The sequence below is a fragment of the Neodiprion pinetum genome, chromosome 1 (assembly GCF_021155775.2).
Source record: "Neodiprion pinetum isolate iyNeoPine1 chromosome 1, iyNeoPine1.2, whole genome shotgun sequence".
Taxonomy (NCBI): Eukaryota; Metazoa; Arthropoda; class Insecta; order Hymenoptera; family Diprionidae; genus Neodiprion; species Neodiprion pinetum.
In genome coordinates this window covers 9,217,371-9,229,687 of record NC_060232.1, presented here as the reverse complement: position 1 = coordinate 9,229,687, position 12,317 = coordinate 9,217,371, and the positions used below count along the sequence as shown (strand labels likewise).

Below are 12,317 nucleotides of genomic sequence, written 5' to 3'. Positions count from 1 at the left end.
ACAAACATCAGATGCAGGATATACAGGCGGGGTATTCGCGGCCCTGTCACCAATTTTCAGCGTTGAAGCAACATCCGATCTCCGGAGACTCGGTACGTACCAGTACGATTGATCGATTCGATGCACGTTCCGTGTCGGTACTTGCATACTATCGGGTGACTGTACACTTGCTGCACAAATAGCATATGTAGGCGGGTATAACAAACCGTAGATAACTCAGTGCATCCGTTCTGTCACGGGGCCTCAAAATATAGGTAAACGATAAAACCCCGCCGCACCAAGGTGTGCATGTGTGCCTGTACACACCGTATCGCAGCCTACAAGAACATGGCTGAAGTGCGTCAAGAACGTTCCTCACCACCTTCACCCTACCCTAAACCGAGGTGTCGCGGTTGACTAAATTACCAGCCGACCCCACCTGATGTATAAATAGACCTCCTGCGAGGAGAGCGATTATCAGTGTAATCCGGAGACTCAAGAGGTGCTCGTATAATTGGAAGCCGGTAACAGGATCCCTAGACCAGAAACTATAATTAGTGATCAAAGGACAGCGTCGGTAGCGATAACCGTATAACCCATTAATCAAAAGATGATTACAATCGGGGGTGCGTCGATTCGCGCCATCCTGATTCTGACGGTGTTTCTTCGAGGAGTGCGATCCACTGCGACGTCTGACGAGATAATCGGAGGTTCTGGTAGTATCGGATACGGGATTGGTGGTTACGGTGGTTCGTTCGGCGGAATAGGCGCCGGCATCGGAAGTCGTCTTGGCTTCGGAAGTGGTCTTGGTGGAATAGGTTCCGGTTCTCTGGGGCTTAACGCCGGCCATCTAGGGTACGGATCTGGACTCGGTGGGACCAGGTCCTTCTCATCCAGCTACGGCGACGTTGGATCTGACATCAGTGATCTCGGCGGCACGAATGCCGGAATCGTTGATCTTGTTGGCCACGGCGGCTACGACGGAGGAAGCCTGGGATACGGCGGCTATGGTGGTGGAGGTGGAGGCTATGGTGGCTATGGTGGCTACGGTGGTGGAGGCTATGGCGGCTATGGTGGCTATGGCGGTGGAGGCTATGGTGGCTTTGGTGGCTATGGTGGCCATGGCCGAGGCTACGGTGGCTACGGCGGTGGACTAGAAAAAAGCGATTTTTCCAAGGGCGGAGAGTCCGTGAACAACGGCGCTTACCAGAACGAGAAGGGGCACAAGGGTCAGTCCAGTAGTCGGCTGGCTGAAGGCCTTTCGGCCGGTCAGTTGGCCGCCAAGGACGCCAAGGGTAGCTCTGGTTACTACACTGACGCCGGTGGCGTAACGTCTGGATACGTGGACAAGAAGTCGTTCGGGGGCGGAAGTCATTACGACCAGAAAGGTGAGACGGGGAAAATTTACGGAGGAGTATTCGCGGGCTTTCGTCCTTTTAGTCATATTATTCTGCCAAAAATACATCGGGCGGGTTTCCCGCGACGTAAGATCGGCTATTCCAACTTTGGCTCGAAAGCTTCACCCACTCAAAAACAGTATTCCGGTTTCGGCAATGAATACCCTTGCTATTCGACCGCATATCAACATAACACACTGTTTCCCGGCGTTACTTTCATGCGGTATTATTCACGATGAATCGAGATGCATTTATGAAAAATTATAAATTTATATCTTTGTTAAGGTTTACAGTTGAAAGACTTGTTTGAACAGGTTTTTTTCGATTTTACGAATTAGTACACTTTATTAGTCGAAACCACTTGGTACTCTGGAATCATGGATGATAGAGCAGACCAGACTCGTAACGAGAGGTGACTGCAGTATGCACTAACAAAATTTATGGTACTCGTAATGGATAGAATAAATCTATCTGGAACAATCTAGCTAGTTTCACTATTCAATTAATACAACATTTCAACATTACATCAATAGTTTCTTAGAGAAGGGATGTTTTTTCATAATTTCAACCTTTTTGATCGAAAATTATTTGTAATATATGTTACGATTTTGTAAGAATGTTCGTTTTAAAACTAATTTCTAAGCTCATGAAATATATTTATCGGTAATAAACGTGAAATTTCAATATTGAAAGTTTCCAATAGAATGACATGTTTTTTTTTTTTTTAAATACAGTTTGATCCGGAATTTGATATAATAATTTTAAATTCATTATTTCACCGAGTTATAGACTGTGTGAAGATAAAATATACTACATTTTTTTTTTTTTGGTCTATTCAAATCAAATCCGCAATGTAGTTTTCACACGGTCAATATTACCCATTGAAAGTCTGCAACAGTTTTGTATCCCTGCCGTAGTTTTTCTAGTTGCACGAAGTGATCCTTTCAATTGTATACATGCTCCATACCGATGAATAAACCTTTTGATAAGTTCCGTTTCGGTAGCCGTGAGAAAAAATGTGAAATTTGAACGGAAGAAAAAAGAAAAGGGAAAGAAAAAAACTTCTCGCAGGTAGCAAAGGGGCCGAAGACAAGGCGGCAACTGGGCACAAGAAGGGACACGCAACAAATGGGTTCGAGACTTCCCACCACAAGGACGAGAATGGGAAAACGACAACCTTCTACGACGTTGCAAACGACGAGGGTGACCATTACGACTACGGAGGAACCCGTGGCGCCTTTGGAGACCAAGGGAATAATTACTACAGCGGTGGGTACCAGGACGAGAAGTACAACGAGGGAGGACACGGGCACAAGGGCCATTACGACAAGGGGGTGAAATCCGAGAAGGAGAACGGGGACAAACTGGCTTATGGGAATCAAGTTTACTACGGAAATAACGGGCAGTATGGCGAGGTTGGCGGTAATGACAGAGGCTCCATTCTCGGACATTCGGAAGCCTCGAAATACTACAAGGGTCATCCGTCTTATTATTAACGATGTAATATTTTCACGGCGGAAGAATAATCAGACGACGTATATGCGAATCGATATGCAATATACGTCGAGTCATGATTTATGTCTGCAAGACGGAAATCCGACGCACGTACCTGTACGAGCGTATAATATACTCAATTTTCTGTCCGGAAGTTAAGAATAATGTATGATTTATTATAGTTTTTTTTTTTTTTTTTTCTGGAACATGCAACATTATTTTTTATTTCTATAAATTAAACACCACGCAACGAAGTATTGTAAAAAATAATTAAAGAGCGTCTATTTTATTCTTCATTGATATAATTGACATAATTATCCTCTGCTTGAAATTTTTACTACACACGACAGTTGAAAAAAAAATATTTACATACATGTATATACATATGGAAGAAGGTTCAGCTTTGAAGTCGGAAGAAACGGGGAATTCAAGAAATATATTTGCCAAGAGTTTGTATCGCAGAAATGAGTTGGTTTAATTTTCAGTTTCGGTTTTACAGCGTTGTTATCTGTTATCGTTACTATTTATTTTTATTTTTTATTTCTTTTTCGCAACTGCAGTTTGCAGAGCGCTGTGTCAGGAATTGGATAATACGCACCACTTTGCATGATGTGGGTAACGTGAATGTATATGGTTAAATGTGATACGTACTGAACTACTTATTTATTTTGATTGCTGAGGTTACAGTAACAGGACTACGTATATATTTCTACAATTGAATACATTTCACTTACTTATAGTTTGCGTCTGGCTTATGCATAACACGTATGTGTACATAGATATTTCAAATTACAGTTTGTCTATTCGGCTCGAAAACCAAGTATATCACGATTTAATGATCACAGGAAATTTTCATCATACATCAAACTATGAAAACCGCCGAGTAAATGTACCCACGTGATTCTACGATAACATGTAATTACACTATAATAATACGAGCTTGTTTTACGTAATATTCATCGGTTGTTGTCTTTTTTTTCTTTTTTTTTCTTCAAAAATATCGCTTTGAGCCACATTTTGATTGATATGATAGGACTCAATGGAATTAGATTTTTTAAGTCTTGAATTTCGTATATGTTCGAACTCCACAATCTCTGAATCTAACAATAAGTGCGGAAGCCTGATACTGTATCTGCATAGACAAACTGTAGGCAAATATTACGTATTGTATATTGTATATGTAAATGGTATAACTAAGCTGTTGTAAACGCGAAATAGAAATTTATTTATTCTTATAGATTTCAACGTATAATGAAACATATTCGATTTTTCATCAACATGAATCAAAATGGAATAATTAATGGTCTCCAAGATAGATTGTGTAAATGAAAAAAAAATAAATAAAAAATACAATAAATACACGGGTATTTTCGATGGTTGGAAAATTTGATTAGGTATAATATTATCGGCTTGATAGCCATTGAAATAGGATGTACGATCTTGCAAAGATATACAACATTCACATGGTATTAATATCCCCTAAATCTAAGAAAAGTAAAGAATAGTTAGAACCTAAAGATAACATTGAATGGTAAAAATTCGAATAAACAAAAATCACATCAAGGGAAGAAAGTTTTGGTTGTTGGAAATTTTGATTTCCTCGATAATATACGAATATGGCGGAATGATTAATTTAAACGATTTATATAATTACAGTATTATGAAATACTACTTCCGAATTGGCATTCGCACAACGAACGAATAGCCAATTTATATATATTCAATATTCATATATATATATATATATATATATTTATTCTGAAAGGTACACATATTTTTGAAGTAAACTCTAAACAATGGCCGTAAATTTGACGGAAAGGGATGGCAATCTCTCTAACAAATACGGAATCAAGTAAAATAATTTTTTGTTCCAATATTTACGCTTAACAATAGATATACATAAAATTTGAAATTGAAGCTCGTGCGGAATTCTGGCGATAATTAGCTCTGTCTGCCTGTCTAGTACGCAGCAAGGAATAAAGAGATCTCGGTAGATATGGGAGATTGAGAGGGCGTCGTTTTTGCAGAAATCGTTTCCGCGGAAGGCGAAGCCTAACTTATTCTAGCTCTCGGGGTGATGCATTCGTCTTTTCCGCGTTTTTATCAGGGGATTGTGTGTTGTGGTTTCGAATATGACTAAACTTATTCTATTCTTTAAGATGTCACAAATCATTTAAATTTAGTTTCCGGACGAATGATTCTAAACTTATTTAAATCATTTTTTTGTAGAGACAATCTCTGTAGAAATAAACTCTGCAGAAACGATTTTTGTAGAAGGGTACCTCTCCCGGGAGATTCTTAAAGGTTAATATCTAAACAGTAAACTGTTTTATGCTAAATACTACAAGGCGCATTGAGGCTTGCTATGATAGTGTCGTAGTGGCTGACTAGAGCACACATTTCATCTATTATGTCCCCCTCACCGATTTGGACATGTTTATTACTGGATTATGAGAAAAAAGAAAGATTTCGGTAATCGTTGAAAGTAACTTCACACTGTTGAGCAGTTATGAATCTTTCTAAAAGATACGTGTAGATAGCGCTGACTTTGCAGTTGTACTAGCTATGGAATGTTAATTTTTTAAAACGAAAACCTGTAGTTACTACCACGAATGAGCAAAATATCAACGGTATTAATGTATCTTTGATAGTAAACAGTTCGTTGCTGCACTGTTCTATGAACGATGAGAATTTGATCTTTGGCTATTCAGGATTTCTGACAGTTTAAGATAGTTAGTTACATTAGTTCCAGGAACAACGTCGAAGTACAGATCTATTTTTTTGCTTTCTTTTTTTTTTATACCGTTTGTTTTACGGTTTTCTTTTTGTGATTTTTTTTCTATTTATTTCTGTAATAAAACAATTTACGAGTATTCTCGATGAGACTTAATTTAATGTTCAAATGATCCTAGAACAAGTCAAATTGGTCTTTTTAGAGACTTCCAAAGTTTGGCTCTTCGTCAAATTTTTCGGAATCAGTAAAGATAGTTTTGACGAGGAAAAACAGCTCGCGCAGCCTTTTCATCTGGGTCCAATTGGTTTCTATAACGTCTAGCCAAGAATGCTGCAATCACCTATGAAATATATTGAAATCTAAGCCAAACCCACCAGACATGACTAAGAATTATGGACGAGAAATTAAACAACAAAACAAAAGCAAAAACATTAAGTGTTCAGTACAAAAGATACTTGCCAACTATCTACAACATGTACACAGATTATTCATAAAATTTCATGCAATCATCACTCAAGTATTCATTATAGTTACACTCGTGTTCAATTTCTTGAGGTTAAAAGGTATCTTCCCTCTTCTCGGAATTGGTTCAATGTTAGGAATGCTAATGTTTTCAGCAGAATCTTTCCCTGCAACTAACCCCTGGAAATTGAACCGATAGACGACGCACACAGGGAACATTAAAGAAAAGACGTATGGATAAGACAATAAACTTGTACGTTAAATTGAAATGTCAGAGATGGAAAATTCGCAGTTAATAAAAGTTGCGAATCATGGATGAGTTTGTTGGAAAAAAGGAATAACGTTTGTTTCACTGCAATTTCGACAATGAGATACGAGGAGTAATCAACCGCGGACCTTGACAGACAACTTTTATAACTGCTCGTGACTAGTGAGAGGATGTGTGAAAATACCATATCCAGTGTTAAAAGCCACCCACCATCTGTTAGGAGGTTCATATGAGGACACAGGGGACATGGCGATGGTGTTAGACTAGAGGAAAGCACTAGGATTAGCTCTTGGGTCTTTCTGGTTCCTGTAGCGTACGGTCAACCAAACACCAACAAACTGTAATAGGCATGTACGTGTTAGTTTCAAGATATGACGAGCGTCGTTAAGAAGAACCGTGACAAATACTGGAAGAAATCTTTTTTAACACGAACTGGCTGCATTTAGTATAAAATTTAAATTTGGAGAAATTTCTTGGAAAATTGATTTATATCTCGAATATTCACTGTTAATTTGTCATTCAAACACGCATCATATCAATCGAATAATTTGTATTTAGCATTACAAATTAGGGTTTATTTATAAATCCCAGGCATAGGTCAAAATCCCATATTTTTCCGCTAATTCGTTCACATCTCTTTCATTGGACTTACCTCTGTGAAACTGAAAAATAGTCCGATTCCACCACATAGTTTAAAAGCATAGTCGATCGTTGATTGTAGCTTTTGCATACACGGCTCGCACTCGCATGGCTGTGCTTTCGATTCGCAGCAAACTTCCTAAGATTAGAGTAGCAATACACAGTGAGTATGTATCATTTATCGGTAGACTATTTGTTGTTTGTTAGAATGGAAAGAAAGAAACAAATGTATGTAAAAAAGTGGTACTAACATTTACGATAACACAGGTAGGGTGATCCATAGAAGGCGTGCCGGTCAACTTTGAACCCTCGAACCCGCAGCAACTGAACGTGTTTTGAACTTTCATTTTCAGCTCGTTATTTACTCGCTTCCATCCCTAAATAAAAGTGGTAATACTATAGAATTGGATTTAAATTAGTTAAGCGCAAAGACATAATCGTACGTCTAAAAGAATATTCGACGCAAGGTATGAAAGAATCAAATTCCTTTTTTTTACCTCCTCGGCAAGTTGTTCTTGTTGTTCAGGATTTACGGCAAGACAGGCGCAGGCAATGCTGAATTGGATCAGGAATAGCAGGAACAAAATTACCATGTACTATTTGTCGATGAGTTAAGGAGACCAGTTTACGAACATTTCGGTATTGAATTTTTTAGCAAATTGAGATAAAGAAAACACAATACAAATCTTACTTACCATTTGCATACGTTTATTCATATTAAAATTTGCGTCAATTGAAACAAAATCTGGCTTTATTTTTATCAATGACGCTTAGTTTTTATCGTTAACCACACACATTTATTTCGCCTTGTTATTTACCGTTTCTGAACATCCTAAGGCATAAAGATAGCGGAGCATATTGTTATTAAAGACCTCTTTCTGAATTCAAGTTTGAACAATAATTTTCTCCTCCAAATTTGCCCAGGTACTTTATGTGAGACATGAATAGTCAAAAGTTTGCGAGTAAACGTGAGCTTCCTCAAACGGAAGTGTGAAATGCTGCCTCGAGTTTCATGCACGTTTGCTAACTTTTTTTTTCGAAAGTTTAAGAGTTTTGGTAAAGGTAAAAAGCACATGTTTCAAAACTGCAAAAAATATTTCTCTAATGCTAGCCAACATTCACACATCCCTCACAATTATGTTAAAAACAGCCAGAGATCCTTTTCAATAAAACCTGAAATTCTGACAAAAATATTTACAGCAAAGGGTGAAATAAAACGCTTTTATATAGAGATCGACTCTTGGGTCGAACTTGGGAGGTTGAAGGGCAACTGATTGCGATTGACCGGCTGGCGATAACGAGTTGCGGTGTAAAAAAGGATACAAAGAACAGCAGTACTTGATGGTGTTTTATCGCTCCAATTAGGCCGAGTATAGATATGAGAAAAAGTATCACTCCGCAGGCTAAAATACCTCCGATTATAGGAAGATTTGTAACGAGCGCAGAGGCTCTGCCATAGACAGCTACGCCGATAAGGATGAAGGCTACGACCTGAAAGAAGAAAACGAGTGGAGAAGTTTTTTGTTTTTTTCGAATGATCCGAATGTATACGACGACTCTAGGAGAAAGTAGAAATATATGAATGAATAATCAATGAGGCAAAGAGACAAATTAATTTATGATTTGCGAATATTATGGGAGGTGAGATTAGTTACTATGTATATATGGTAAAATTTAATTATTTATACTCACGATATAAAGAACATTTAGCGCCGTTAGTGCATTTTTCGAACACGTAAAACCACCGCACATCTTCTGCGATGAGATTTATCAACCGCTCAGTTTTTTACGGAGCTGAAATAACGATTGATTGAAGATGTTTCTTTTCTTCGTACGTCCCTTCTTAAATGCTTGCAAATAACGTCTTCTTTGACCGAAGTAAGGTGGAATTACGTTGTGCGCGTATTTGCGCGTGTCCGTGTAAGGCGAAATTAGATGCAATTTAAGCGAGCGCCAGTCTCAAACCGGATAGAATATTATTCTTTTGATTACTACGCTGTTCCCGTTCAAGCCGAGTTCTGCATAACGGGCAAATATTGCAGTAGACTGAACTGACACGAATTGACACTTGACAGCAGACGGTCGCTGACTCGCTACTCGCCGAATCGATGGCAACGTCCGATCATCGACTGTCTTTTTACTTGTTCGAGAATCGTTGCCTCGATTACCGACTTGGAGCGCGGCGCCAACGAACCGAGATTTGAAATTCGAATTTTTATCCAACGGACAAAATGGTCCGGATCAAAAATCTTGATTCTAAGGATATCGGATAAACAATTTTTACCCTCGACCGTTGCTGTCACTGATCCGAAACCCGTTCGAAACGTGTTCGAACCGAGATTCGAAATTCGAATTTTTATCCAACGGACGAAATGGTCCGGATCAAAAATCTTGATTCTGAGGATATCGGATAAACGATTTTTACCCTCGGCCGTTACTGCCAGTGATGCGAAAACCGGTTGAAACGTGTTCGAACCGAGATTCGAAATTCGAATTTTTATCCAACGAAAAAAACGGTGTAGATGAAAAAACTCGACTCGACGATACTGGATAAATGATTTTTACCTTCGACCGACACTGTCAGTGATATAAAAACCGATTAAAACGTGTTCACCAGGCTTGTACGTAATCTTTCAGACTCGAAAAACATTGTATAATAATTTCGTCAAATACCTGTGGGACGGAGCGAAGCCAGCTGCGTATTGTTCAGTTATTCCGGAACGAAAGAGCTACTGTAGTTTACTGTGAAAGATATGATTCGTTGACGTTATCGTGTGTCATTATACACTTCGCGTATGTGTGCGTGTATGTCTTTTTTGCTCAAGAGTGGTATTTTCCTAATCACGCTAATGATTTACAGCTATGCATTGTCTGCTTTTGTCGGTTTTTTTTTTTTTTGTCAAGGCTGATAAGGGATAGCTGCGAGTTGAGACCAACAACCGTTTGGAATTTTCACACACGATTTTGTCTCATTGGAATTATTTTCTGGGTGATTAAGACAATGGGTGAAGAAAATGGATGATGCGAATTGGGTTTCAGCCTATTTGATATTCGTTTTGGTTGATTGGTCAACGGTCATTTTTGGGAGTTAATTTTTTCGAAAAATACTTCTATTTCTCGAAAGGTTAAAATTTCATCTTGTTTCGATTTCCATTTTTAGTGTTTCTCAATTCTTAAACCAAAATCCTCTATCGTTTATGTGATCGACAGAAGTTTTGGCGAAATATTTTTTGGCAGAGATATATTTCAGCTTTGGTTGAACAATTGAATTCCTTAGGATATAACCTTGTTTTCAAAACAGGTTTTATCTGAGTTATTTGTTTTTAACGTTATATATGAGGAGATTATTTTTCTGAGAGGTGAAAAATTCGAGACTCGAAGGCACACCAATTTCTCAACTTGGAAGGTTACACGAAGATTCGATAATTTTACTGAAAAACCGTCATTTCTGCAGTCCAGCTGTTCAACCGTCGTCAATTGTTGATGATCAGTGAACTGACATGAATCTTGCACAGCCTGAGTTTTCATTCGTATTGTTGATTTATTCGTTCCGATGAAAGAAATTTAGTTTACCTAAATCTGTATAATTAGTTCTATTTGTCGGGAAGTTGACTAATTAATGTTAAGGATAATAACATTCTTTGAATACCGCAAGGTCGTAACCGCACGTGATTACTGTAACCGCGACACCTAATAGAAACTTACATTTCTACGGACAACGCGGAACATATTCTGCGACAGCAAATCATTTGCAGAATTAATTAACGCGCAGTAATAAAAATGCGAGGAGAGCAATAAATGAATCTTATCTTTCCGCAAGTTCACTAAATGACAAAAAAGAAAAGAAAAAAAGGAAATTAAGTAAAAGTGTAAATGACATGTCCGTGTTTTGTCACACACGTAAAAACTCTGGCGAGTCATGTACAAAGGAGATTTTCATCTACGAGAAGTTTGAAAAGTTTGCGAAATTCATCCCGAGGTGTTATTCATCCTTATCAGTATATATGTTAGATGTTTATTATACATATATATATGTATAATATTTTGCTATTCTTATTTACTCATACGCACACATGTAGCGGTGTGATGCTGTTATTAGCTGAATTTATGCAGAACAAATTTACTGAGATATTCTCGACTGGATATACAATGACTATACGTATATCTTCGCGTGAATTTTTAGCCTACCGGCACAATTATAATCAAGACGTGTTCGTACCAGCTGTAAACAAAAGAAAGTACGGATTGTGCATGGAGTTTTTAAATCTTATATCGCGTTAAAGTAATAACGCCTTGCAAAACAGTCAACTTTGTACCGGAAGTTGGGACAAAAAACGTACGTTTCTGTTTTAGTCAGAATGTCGTACAGATTCTCTGCAGGCTAATAATCTAGCTACGTTATGATCGCTCCTTTAATCTCCACAATTTTTTAGCAGAATAAAAGAAGAGGCTGCTAAAGTCCAGTGCCAATTTAAACTTAAAGAGGATAGAACCGCGAATCACAGCAAATTTTTTATGCGATCGATATCGTCAAATGCGGATTATCCGGCTTTTATGTCTCGTGACAGATTCATCAAAATTTCTGAATATTGTACAAGTCACCCTTATATCTTGTTGCTGTGATTCACTGAACAAAATTGTATCTTAACAACGATTTTCAAATACCAGATATAGTTTCATAATGAAACATTGACCACTTGCAATTTAAACTATTAATTAACCACGTCAATTGAATAACAATCACGGATCATGTGAAAAAGCGTAATTTAAGCATATGTTCAATCTCACTGAACATGTTTTTGAATATTTCACACATCACTGCTCATAGGCAACTTTGAACACACGCAGGTAAAACGTGTAACTATCAATTCAGGCTCTTATGAAGAAACTAATTAACCCAGCTAGATTGTAACCAGTTAAAGTTTCGCGATATCTCCAGGCGCGAATTAAGGAGACACGATACCTAAGGCTGCTCTACAAATAAAGGCTGAATGTCGGTTCTCCAAGATGGCCAAATTTGGTTAAGTTTAAACAGTGATGACAGACAATTAAATCGATTAAGGTTAAGAAAAGCATTTTTCTTATAATATTTCTCTTATGTAATTAAGTTAGTATAAAATAGTATCGTACATTTTGTATTACGATATTGAGTAATTGTATCGCATATTTATTTTCGCGCCTTAACGCTGGAACAATCGTCTTTTACATTTTCAAAATCTAAACCATGAGCGATTTCACTCTCTATGCTCAACGGAGACAAATCATTTATATTTTCCTGTGATACGAGGGAAAAAATCAGCGATTTGCGATATTTTGTACACGTGTTTAAAAAGTTCTTGCACTT

At 37.9% G+C, this 12,317-nt stretch overlaps 2 protein-coding genes across 4 annotated transcripts; one reads left to right on the top strand and one right to left on the bottom strand.

The window, feature by feature from the left end:
• The first annotated feature begins 220 nt into the window (after positions 1 to 220).
• Positions 221 to 4,409, top strand: LOC124218563 (uncharacterized). The gene is made up of 2 exons (XM_046625116.2): positions 221 to 1,367; positions 2,448 to 4,409. Exons 1-2 carry the CDS (start codon positions 590 to 592, stop codon positions 2,870 to 2,872), a joined length of 1,203 nt encoding a protein of 400 aa, XP_046481072.1. The 5' UTR covers positions 221 to 589; the 3' UTR covers positions 2,873 to 4,409.
• Positions 3,505 to 9,715, bottom strand: Tsp97E (Tetraspanin 97E). 3 transcript variants are annotated; one of them, XR_011176649.1, is made up of 7 exons: positions 8,666 to 9,075; positions 8,297 to 8,464; positions 7,471 to 7,569; positions 7,225 to 7,350; positions 6,987 to 7,112; positions 6,545 to 6,672; positions 3,505 to 5,944 (listed from the first exon to the last, which is right to left on the bottom strand). XR_011176649.1 is itself a non-coding variant. In XM_046625207.2 (7 exons), the coding sequence occupies exons 2-7, from the start codon at positions 8,723 to 8,725 to the stop codon at positions 5,846 to 5,848; spliced, it is 678 nt and encodes a 225-aa protein (XP_046481163.1). In that variant the 5' UTR covers positions 8,726 to 8,767; positions 9,647 to 9,715; the 3' UTR covers positions 3,505 to 5,845. The 3 variants fall into 3 exon arrangements, 1 of the variants encoding a protein (XP_046481163.1); XM_046625207.2 differs by lacking the exon at positions 6,545 to 6,672 and adding an exon at positions 9,647 to 9,715 and having other exon boundaries at positions 8,666 to 8,767; XR_011176654.1 differs by lacking the exon at positions 3,505 to 5,944 and adding an exon at positions 5,962 to 6,239.
• Positions 9,716 to 12,317: the final 2,602 nt, after the last annotated feature.

Coding starts and splice junctions, on each gene's coding strand:
- LOC124218563 (XM_046625116.2), top strand. CDS start 590: ATGATTACAATCGGGGGTGCGTCGATTCGCGCCATCCTGATTCTGACG. Junction 1,368..2,447: donor AAGTCATTACGACCAGAAAG/GTGAGACGGGGA, acceptor AACTTCTCGCAG/GTAGCAAAGGGGCCGAAGAC.
- Tsp97E (XM_046625207.2), bottom strand. CDS start 8,725: ATGTGCGGTGGTTTTACGTGTTCGAAAAATGCACTAACGGCGCTAAAT. Junction 8,465..8,665: donor CGCTAAATGTTCTTTATATC/GTGAGTATAAAT, acceptor TTCTTCTTTCAG/GTCGTAGCCTTCATCCTTAT. Junction 7,351..7,470: donor AAGAACAACTTGCCGAGGAG/GTAAAAAAAAGG, acceptor ACTTTTATTTAG/GGATGGAAGCGAGTAAATAA.